The 11,366-nt window shown below is 37.5% G+C and overlaps 1 protein-coding gene across 1 annotated transcript; it reads left to right on the top strand.

Moving 5' to 3' along the window:
• The first annotated feature begins 4,640 nt into the window (after positions 1-4,640).
• Positions 4,641-5,865, top strand: LOC105042894 (gibberellin 20-oxidase-like protein). The gene is made up of 2 exons (XM_010920255.4): positions 4,641-5,025; positions 5,123-5,865. The coding sequence occupies exons 1-2, from the start codon at positions 4,649-4,651 to the stop codon at positions 5,748-5,750; spliced, it is 1,005 nt and encodes a 334-aa protein (XP_010918557.3). The 5' UTR covers positions 4,641-4,648; the 3' UTR covers positions 5,751-5,865.
• Positions 5,866-11,366: the final 5,501 nt, after the last annotated feature.

The raw sequence follows: 11,366 nt of genomic DNA, 5'->3' as shown, positions 1-11,366 counted from the left end.
AGACAAAAAAATCATATATATGAGCGATCATATAAAGGAATCCTCACTTCTACTAGTTTTTGACTCATGTATAATGATCAATCAACTCCTTGACACATTCTTATACAAATAGTTGTACCTCTATATACTGAGAATCAAATATAAAAATTATAGATGATTATAGATATATAGTAAAAAAATGACTATAACATTATAGGTCCAGTACCCCTCTCAAGGTCAATTGGTTGATCTAAATTTACCTAAACATCTAGACCCTTTATTGGTCTATATAGATTTCTAGAAAGAAAAATTCATAAAGAGAGAGAAATAATTTAGAGAGAGAAATTAAAGAGAGAAAATGGAGAGAGAAACTAAGAAAAGCAAGTGAAGAGAGGGAGGGAGAGAAAAAATCTCTCCTTTTCTTTTTCTTTTTCTTTTTTTTTCTTTCTTAATTTCCTTTCTTATTTATGTTTCTTTCTTTCTTCTTTTTCTTCTCCTTTTCTTTCTCTTGTTTTCTGTTTCTTCTTCATGGAAAACAAGAGAAGGGGGACTCTATGCCAGTCACCTCCCATGATGGTGACCCATGGTGGTAGTGGCCCGACGGCTCCGACAATGACCCTTTGGTGATGACCATGGCGGCAGCGACGACTACAATGACCAGTGGTGGATAAAGAAAAAAATAAGTAAAATGGAGCCCAAAGTAAGAGACTCTCTTATGCTAGAACTAGCAACCAATTGGTGGTAATCAGGCCATCAACGATGGCCAAGAGACCCAAAGATATGGATGGAAGAGAGGTAAGGGTTGATTACCTTGTTCTAGTGAGGGAATCAACGGCGACCCATCAAGAGATCTCGCCAGAAAATCAACGAAAATCCCATGTGTGTTTTGATGGTGGATTGATCAAGGATGTGGGGCAATGCTTAAAGAGAATAGGTCGCATTCTTTTTATAGGGAGCATCTTAGGGTATCATCGAAATCCGCCAAGCCCTAGGATTTCCTTTCCATCAAACTCGAAAGAGAAGGTGGACTTTTCCATCGAGAGTCATTCTCTTCCACCTCATATACCTATCATGTGAGGTTCTAAAAATTATTTTTCTATCTACTTTAAAAATTGTGCGAACAAAAATTAAGTCTTGACATTCTCGTCCCTTAAAATAATTTCATCCTCGAAATTAGCATACTATAGAGTAGAAATATTAAGTATACAAAATTCTTATCTTATCATCGAGCTATTAAATATTCAAGTCTCCTATAAGAATATCCTCTAAATTAGAACTAATAATTTCAATCAAATTTAAATGACTTAACCATCATACTTTCGTCTTGCACTTTTATTTAAACTAACCAAAGTTATCTAAGTTCACTAAATAACTTCTGACTAAGAGACCATTCTATACTAAAAATTAAAAAGATCCAAAATGACTCAAGACTAGGTCGGGCCAACTAATCTTATCTTGAGACACAAAAGATTCAACCTTCTATTACTCCACCCTAACTATACTCATTTCTTATCATGTTCCTTCGCAACCTTAAACTTATGCTCTAATAACACTTTTGTCACACCCCAAAACTATCACCTAGGTTGACCATGTACTTGACATGGCTGCATGAATCCTAGGGCAAGCCCTAGAGATCATGTAAAGCCTATAAGATGACTTTAGTGCTCGAACTCCATGCTCAAATCCATTTAATGCTGTGTCCGACTTTGAATGGGAAGAAAGAATTTGGGTTGACTTTTACAATCCAGTAAGAATCCTATCACACTTACATCAATATAATAATATAATTCAAAATAATAAGTAAGCAATATCAAAGAGAAATTATATGTGACAAAATCTTATATTAGGTACCCAATATAACTCAACAATTATATAAGCATACGTCAGAAATTATATACTATTGCAAATCTATTGTAATTATAATCAATAGGTTCATGTGACTTACAATTCACATTTCATTAATATGATCCAAATTAATAGTTATCTATCAGTTTTAGAAGCTAATCATGGTCATGCTTTGGCTCATTATTGACAAACCATAAACTATACTTCAGTCCATAGTAGTGACAAATCAAAATATTTATGCTTCAATCAATATTGATAAACCAAGATATCTATACTTCAATCTGTGGTGGTAAACCAGAATATTCATGCTCTGGCCCACGATGGCAAACCAAGGCATCATGATTTGGCCCATGACTAGCAACCTAAGGTGTCATAATTCAGCCCCTATTCAGCAATATTCTATATATTCTACACATAGCTAGTCCAAATCTTCTTATACAATCAAAATACTATTTCTTGCTCAATTCAAAGCACTCAATATTTTATTCTCAGCAACCAAAATAGTCAACATACGATACAAATATAATAAGGAATCATATATTTGATGTGAAACTAGAAATCGTCATGCATAACACAAAAAAGTCATATATATAGATGATCATGTAAAGGAATTCTTATCGCTATTAGTTTTCAACTCAAATACAATGACCAATCAACTCTTTGACTCCTTATACAGACAGCTGCATCTCCATATAATCATGATCAAACAAAAAAATCATGGATGATAATAGAGAGTAAAAAAAATAATCATAACATTATAGATCCAGGACCCCTCCTAGGATCAATTAATTAATCTACATCTATCTAGATATCTAGACTCTCTACTAGTCCATAGGATTTGTAGAGAGAAATTCATAAAGAGAGAGAAAAATAATCTATAGAGAGAAAGATATAGAAAGAGAAAGTAGAGAGAGAAACTAAAGAAAGTAAGTGAAGAGAGGAAAGAGAAAGAGATGGAAGAGAGAGAAACTCTCTCTCTTTTACTTTTCTTTTTCTTTCTTGCACTTCTTTTTTATTTTCTTTCTTTCTGCTTCTTTTTCTTCTCATTCTCTTTCTCTTGTTTCCTGTTTTTTCTTTGTGGAGAATAAGGGAAGGGGGACTTTATGCTGGCCACCTCCCATGGTGGCGAACCATAGTGGAAGTGGCCCAGCAGCTCTAGCAGTGAGCCCTGAGTGAAGATCATGGCAGCAATAACGACCACGGTGACTAACGGTGGATGAAGGAAAGAATAAGCAAAATGGAGCCTGAAATATGGGACACTTTCATGGCTAGAATCAATGACCAACTTGTGACAATCAAATCATCAACAATGGCTAAGAGATCTGGAGATATAGATGGAAGAGAGGTAGGGGCTGATTATCTTGTTCTGGTGAGGGAATCAATGGTAGCCCACCAAAAGATCTCAATGAAAATTTAAGGGAAATCCCATGTGTTTTGACGGCGGATTGATCAAGGATGAGGGGCAATACCTAAAGGAAAGAGGTGGCATTCTTTTTATTGGGAACATCTTAGGGTATCACCGAAATCCGATGAGCCCTAGGATTTTCTTTTCTAATTTGAACAAAACTCAGGTTCTTACACTTTTTTCTCCTAATGGAATTCGGGCAGCTCACTTCAGTGGCATTCTTGGCTTTTGTAAATATAACCTAGCTAGTCTAATTTGGATAGTTGTTTGGTTTATTCGATTTTGGATCCATCCAGCTAGAGGGATCCTTATTTGAATTGTCCTATCTTAAATAAATTATAATTCTGAATTCCAATTACATAACCCAGTACGTTGTCGAGTCATGTTCTGACTAGTGATCCGGCACCTATTCACTTGCATTCAGAATTGGACGAATTTTTTTGTTGTTGTTTTTTTTTTTTTCTTGATGTAAAGGGTTTGTTGTTTTTTGTTTTTTTTGTTTTTTGTTGCAAATGTCAAATAGGATTAGATGCCCGCTGACTTTGGCGTGCCACCTTTGAGTTTGCAACCCATCATTTTGCTGGCCTTACAGTCTGTACCCTTTATTCGTGTCTAGCTGATCTGAATCTGCTAGTTTTAGTGGACGTTACTGTCCCACAACTGCTCCCAATTCAACCACCGAAGATGGAAAAGGAGTACATAAGGCAAAAGAGGATTTAGACCTTCTAAATTTCAGATTAGTGAACTCAATATTAATTTTTAAATTATTCCGTCCATTTCTATAATTTCCTTTTTCACTGCCGGTCTTTGTGTTATGTGAAGTAGATACGTGGCCGGTCTGATGCTAGAACTTAAACAATATGATTAAATATTAATCACATCTACCCAAAACTAACTACATTTTGGAGAATGCCACCATGTATGACATGTTGAGGGAACCAGCATATACGCAAGTAATGGTTCCAATGGTTCTTTCCCAACGTCCTGTAACTGATGTCTCTTCCTGGGAGACATGGACGGTTCAATTTTAGATTGTTTTAGTATTAGAAATTTTTGGCGGGTCGTATTGAGAACTTCAAAAAGAATCTAACCAAAAAACCTATGCATAATTAAGTTTGGTGAACCCAAAAAAAATTTACATATATTCAGGAGAAGCACTTGTCCATAACTCTTTACTTTTGTTGGCTATTAACCCACTTTAACTATTCCAATCTCTCCTCATTGACTTTTTTCACATAAAGTATCGGTCTCTCTCTCTCTGTGGATGGTTGTAATTGACACGTAACAGTGAACTGGCAAAATATACTAAAACTGAAAATAATTTAAACTTAATCATGCTGATAAGTACTCAAAAGTCCTCTTATATAGTTGCAAACCAACTTAACAGGCAACAGACTCTCCCTCCCTCCCTCCCTCTTCATGACCTTCTTCAAGATGATGTCCGAGTCCCAACAAACTTCTCTGCAACTCCCTACCTTCGACATCTCTCAACCCTTGCTACCATCCATTCTCTCCTCTCTCTCCCAAGCATGCAGGGAATGGGGCTTCTTCCACATCACCAACCATGGCATCTCCAGAGACCTCTATAACAGAATCCACACTCTCTCCAACCATGTCTTCAACCTCCCTTTAGATACCAAACTTAGAATAGGACCCTCATCCGTCATCAAGACTTATACTCCTCATTTCATAGCTTCCCCCTTCTTTGAAAGCCTCCGAATTTCTGGTCCCAACTACTTCACCTCAGCGAAGGGGTCAGGTGATGCCATCTTTGAACCACCTAATGTTGAATTCTGGTAAATATATTAACTTGTTTATTCTACCATCATAATGATATGTTCCATGACTTGTTATACGTGCATATTCTTCATGTGAGGTTGCTCTGTCTTGCAGTAACGTATTGCAGGAATATGGGGACAAGATGGTAGATTTATCGAAGAGAATAATGATGATGGTCTTGAAGTGTTTAGGTGAAGGCTTTGAAACCAAGTACAACGGATCCGAGTTTAGTGCATGTCATGGATATTTAAGGATAAACAACTACACTCCTCCTCTTGAGAGCAGCTTAGAAGAGGTCGAAGGGCTCGGAATGCACACAGACATGAGCTGCATAACAATTTTGTATCAAGATGAGATTGGTGGGCTTCAAGTAAGATCGAAGGAAGGGGAATGGATGGACATAATGCCGAGGGAGGGGACGCTGGTGGTGAACATTGGAGACCTTTTGCAAGCTTGGAGCAATGGGCGTCTAAGATCATCAGAGCATCGAGTCATTCTGAAGCAGCCTGTCAACCGCTTCTCTCTGGCCTTCTTTTGGTGCTTCGGGGATGACAAGATGGTATCAGCTCCCGAAGATGTGGTGGGGGAAGGGAAGCAAAGGGTCTACAAACCATTCATTTGCCGAGATTATATTAAATTTCGGGAGAACAGCGAGAAAGGCAGGTTTGATAAGGTTCAGTACACAGTGGAAAACTTTGCTGCGGCTGGAACTGCAGATTCTGAAAAGGCTGCGTTCATGTGATCCATAAACATATATATCATCTGAGGAAATGTTCTGTAATCTGATTGTGTACTTCTTGTTATCAGTATAGTTGCTGGGGATGTATCGCTGAAATTTTCTGAAATAATATATAGAATTTGACAAGATTTATATTAGCCTTTTGCTTGAAATGTTTACCTGGCTGAACAACCAAGTTAAACTAGTCTTCAAAAAAAAAAAAAAAGGTTAAATTGATAACATTGAAGCTACAATGTAACCCTCTTGTTAATATTTACTTGTTAATAAAATGGGTGGCCCTTACCTCCCTGTTTCTCCAGAAAAAAAAAAGGAAAAAAGGTTAAACTAGTCTTCCAGAGAAATAGCAGGTGTCCAAGGTTCTTGGTTCCAAATAGTTTGTTTACTTATTTAATATTTGATGCAACAATACAATTTTTTATTGCAAATTGAGTACAAGTACAATGTAAGAGCTTTATCTTAAAAATTTGATCTGGTCCATGAATCACAGACGTGGCAGCTACGGTTTCAATCATACTATTGGTTTCGTCAGTTGCTCTTACTCTTCCATATATAATTATCAACATGGAAGTAGATCAAGGAAATTCGGAAAAATTGCTGTATTTAATATTTTTTTAATTTTCATGGACTGTGGTGGTTATTTTCAAATTAGGCCTACTTTGTCCATTAGCTCTTAGACAAAACCAACCTGTGGAGGTACTTGGTTTAGATTCAACCACTCTGATTCTCCAAAACACTGCTTGTGAGTAATATTATTGAGCTTGTCTGGGCTGGTTCGAGATTTGTCGTTAGTGGCCCGATCATCTTGGTGGGACCGGCAAACAGCTGATTTGGCCAATGGGATCCTGACATGTGCCGATTGGCTGACTGGCATCTCAGGCTGGCTTGGGAGACAAACATGTATATAGTCTATATGCCTATTTGATGGGGTGCCTAAAATTGCTTCACTTGAGAATGAAGATGGTAGAAGCCAATATCATATAAAGCAAGAAAGCCACGGGTTCTACATTGATGGCAATGAAGACTTCCAATGCTCCAAAACATAGAATTAAATATATGCTTAGAGGAAGTTAAGCCCCAGATAAATGTCCGAAGGCCAATGCAACTTGTCTCATCTACTTGTTTCAGATTAATGTTCAATATATGCAAGGAGCCAAACCAAGGAAAATTCTATGGTCAGGGCCTCACTTCCCGGGAGCGAGTTGGTGATATGATTCTCTCACTACAACTAGAAGTGTTTCACGAGGAATTAAGAATGGTTAACAAATGAGTGGTTGGTTAGTTGATAACTAATAGGTGTCCTGTTGGTCAAAGTTTTTGGCATCCTTTCATATTGAAGGCATGCAAGTTAAGGCATCCTTTCACAATTGAAGGCGTGCAAGTTGAATTCTTTTGGGAGGCCATGTGTGGAGCAGGCATGCATGGATGAGGCCCCTGGCTTAGCATATTGGCAAGGTTGTTGGCTACTTTCAGTTCATAGGACCAAGAAACCAGGAAGTTTGTCAACTGGGTACTAGAGCTTTGAAGTTGAAGGGCTGTTTGTTTGCCAACTTTTATTAAAAATAGGTTTACACAACCTAAACTAGGTGAGTTTTATTTAGATGCTTGTGTGCTTAATGGTTGGTTTTTTTTTTTCTTTTTCTTTTTCTTTTTTATCTGAATATGCATGGGGAAGTAAGAACTTCCCCTGGATTTATTTCAGGAGAAGATATTTACAAAATAGTTTTGCAGAGAACAGACAAATAGGACTCCATCTGAAAATATGCAAAAGATTTAACGGCCCAGTTACTTGGGCCTGTAGCCCAGACGGCCCAACAAAAAAAAATAAAAATAAAAATAAAAATACAGTGGAGGAGGAAGACTCCTAGCTGGAGTCTTCTTCCTTCACGATTCCGGCAAAATCGGACTCAAAGAGTCCGGCTAGAGTAGGAAACCTCCACTATAAGATCCCCATCCTTCCTTTAGGAATTTACAACAAAAATTTCAAAGAAAATCAAGGGATTTGAGAGATTTTCTCAAGGATTACTGTGAGTGGTTGATCGGAAGAGAGGGAGGTCGTCGGAGCTAACTTTGGACGTCGGAGCAAGGTATTCTTCGTTCCCTATTGATCCTCCGATCGTCGGTGAACTTGGAAGCCGGCGAGGTGCCGGTTCGGATTCAAATAGGGATACCCTGTTTATGTTAATTTTTTTTTTCTTTTCCGCCGCCGGCAACAAGGATGGTGGCACTGCCACCGAGATGGTAGCTCGCCGCCATCGAGTCTTTGCCGGAAAGGGTGGCCGGAGGTGGCTCACCTGGCCGAATGTGGGGGAGGCGCTTGGAAAGAGCGCGGGTTCCCTGTTTTTGACCGTGTGGAAGAGAAGAAGAAGAAGCCTCTTCTCTCTTCTCTAATAAAAAAAAGATAATATATAAATAAATATATATATATATAATATAATTATATATATAAATACATACATATACATATAAAATAAAAAAAATAATAAATAAAAATCAAATATATATATATATATAATATAAGTATATATATATACATACATATATATATATAATAAAAAAAAAAAGAGGGGACATGGGTAAGAGTCAGATAAACCTCAATATATATATATATATTTAGGAAATTTATTGGTTAAATTAATTTGTCTTGTTTGATAGGAGAATAGTCCAACGACCTGGGGGACAACGAGTAGGGTTTGATTTTCAGACTATAAGGCTGTGAAATTGATTTCTCATTGATCGAGGTAAGAATCATTATACATGATCATCATCACATGTATATATTATTTTACTGTTAGTTTTGCATCGTTGGATTTGAGATCAATGAATTTATCATATGTAAAATGTTGATATTTACTTGTGTGGTTGCGAGCATGAATATGTTTTCATCAAAGCATATGATGGCATGATTATATAGTTATGACATATTTATTTTGAGTACACTGCAAAATTTGAATTGATTAATGAAGTCAAATATTATAATTTCATGAAAAATAAAGAGAAAGAGAAATGTGGTTTGGACTGATCTTGTCATGTAGAATAGCTTGCCAGGAGCTTATACCTGGGACAGCCCTCACAGGCTTATGTGTGGAAGAATATGATCTGAGAAAGATCATGAAGAATCTGATCCGAGAAAGATCATGAATGATTTGATCCGAGAAAGATCAAGGCCACTTTGATCCGAGAAAGATCATAAATAGTTCGATCCGAGGAAGATCACAGAAATCGATCCGAATAAAAGATCGTCGCATGATCCTGGTTAGTCCAAAGCCAAAAAAAAAAAAAAGGAATAAAAGGCTGTCATTCCGAAGATATGAAAAATGAAACATATAATATGAAATTCAATAATGAATGAAGATTTCACCTGATGATGTATGATGATACATATGCATATTTATGACGATATTCCAGTTATTATATACCTATGAGTTTTCTAAATTGTATTGGTTTTAGAAATATTAATTTTATCTACTGGTTTGATGTACATGTGCAGTGATTCTTACTGAACTGGAGAAGCTCATATTTCCTTCTTATTTTTTTTAGACTCACAGGATGCTTAGTTTGGGCGGTTTGGGCGAGAGCAAATAAGAGCAGAAGCCTTTAGTAGTTTAGTTAGTTTAAGTTTTCTGATACCAATGAACATTTGAATAAATTGTATTGAACAAAGTTTACATTTGATTTAAAGTTTTGACTCGGTGGATTGATTTGGTATTTACTTGGTTATTTAATTTTTTTTTAAGTGTTAAATTAATAGGCCTTACATGATCCTAGGGTGCTGCTCTAGGGTTTGTGTGGCCATGTCACGTGCCCAACTCAGGTGCTGGATTTGGGGCGTGACAGAGTGGTATCAGAGCCTAGATTTAGGAATCCTAAGATTTATTTCAGAGAGAGTATATGGGTAAACTTTTAGATGGAAATTGACTAATATGAAATATTATTCTTAAATTCTTGACTAAAGTGAAACTGTGTAGGTTGACATGGCAAGAGGGACTGAGCGTGGGCGAAATCGGAAATCTACTCGTTTTGCGGATGGTTCTAATGCTTGGGAGCCAGCTACACCACAAGAAAATGCTCCACCCTCATCGGATGATGAAGCACCACAACAAAAACATCCTACAGAGCCTGCAGAGGTCACTCCCGGGGAAGAAACTCCAGGAGAACCTGAAATTCAACTTGGGGAACAAATTACTGCAGCTCAGTTAATGCAAGTACTGGTTCAACAACAAGTGGCTGCGAGGGAAGATATGAGGAGGATACTGGAGGTGCAACAGAGACAACAACAGCAGATCATATAACAAATATTTCAGGAGCGACAATCCCAGCAGCAACAAGGAGCTGGAAATCAGTATGAATGTCAAATCAATTTATTAGACTTCAAAAAATATGCACCACCGGCATTCTCAGGGACTTCAGATCCTATGGAAGCTGAAAGCTGACTAAAAACAATAGAGAAAGTTTTCCATGCTTTGAGATGTCCTGTTGAAGATAAGGTCACTTTTGCCACGTTTATGTTACAAGGTGAGGCAGCCGATTGGTGGAAGATGAAATTGGAAAGTTAGGGCCAAATGATGTACCTTTTATATGGGAAGAATTTAGAAAGATCTTCTACGAGAAGTATTTTCCCCAGAGTATCCGACTCCAGAAATTTCGAGAGTTTGATCGATTGGTTCAGGGCCACATGACAGTTGCTCAATATGCAGCCAAATTTGAAGAATTGTCAAGATATGCCCCTGCATTGATAGCTGAGGAAAATGTTCGAGCCAGAAAATTTGAGAATGGGTTAAGGGAGAGAATCCAACAACTGTGACTGTTTTTGAGCTGCCCACTTATAAGGAAGTTGTCAACAAATGCTTAATAATAGAAAAAGGACTCAATGATGCTCAGATAGCAAGAGAGAAAAGTATGAAGAAAAGGGGTCGAGTAATTGATTCTCAAAGTCAAAGTAGCAGAGCCTTCAAACCAAAGATCCCAAAATCAAGCCAGACTGCCACTGAAGGTAAAGTACAACCTCAAGGGAGCCTTATATGTTATAGGTGTGGAGGACCTCATTTTAGATGAGATTGTACGTGGCCCGGGGATAATGTTACAAATGTGGACGAGATGGTCATAAAGCAATTATTTGCCGCAGTGGAGGAGGAGTACAGAGTCAGCAGATGCCTCAAAATTATCAGAATACCTCCGCAAATCAGGCACCTCAAGATGTACAAGGACAAGATGCGGGACAACAAAAATCAAAGACCCATGGACGAGTCTATGCACTTACACAATAGGATGCAAATGCTTCTAACTCAGTGGTGACAGGTATGATCAAAATTGCATCCAACAATGTCTATGCCCTATTTGATCCTGGAGCTACCCACTCTTTTATAGCAACTAGTTTTATTAAGAAGACTAAAGAGATGTCTCCTACACCTTTAGAAAATAATCTCTGTGTCTGTACACCAAGTGGAGAAGTGATCTTGGTTAATTCAATTTGCAAAGATTGTGTACTAAGTATTGAGGATAGGGAGATGAAAGCAGACTTATTAGTCTTAGAGATGAAGGACTCTGATCTAATCTTGGGGATGGATTGGTTAGCAGCATATCATGCTACAGTTGACTGCTTCCAAAAGACATTAATGTTTC

Source organism: Elaeis guineensis, chromosome 4 (assembly GCF_000442705.2).
Source record: "Elaeis guineensis isolate ETL-2024a chromosome 4, EG11, whole genome shotgun sequence".
Classification (NCBI taxonomy): domain Eukaryota; kingdom Viridiplantae; phylum Streptophyta; class Magnoliopsida; order Arecales; family Arecaceae; genus Elaeis; species Elaeis guineensis.
This window is presented reverse-complemented; position numbering and strand designations above follow the sequence as displayed.

Coding starts and splice junctions, on each gene's coding strand:
- LOC105042894 (XM_010920255.4), top strand. CDS start 4,649: ATGACCTTCTTCAAGATGATGTCCGAGTCCCAACAAACTTCTCTGCAA. Junction 5,026..5,122: donor CCACCTAATGTTGAATTCTG/GTAAATATATTA, acceptor TCTGTCTTGCAG/TAACGTATTGCAGGAATATG.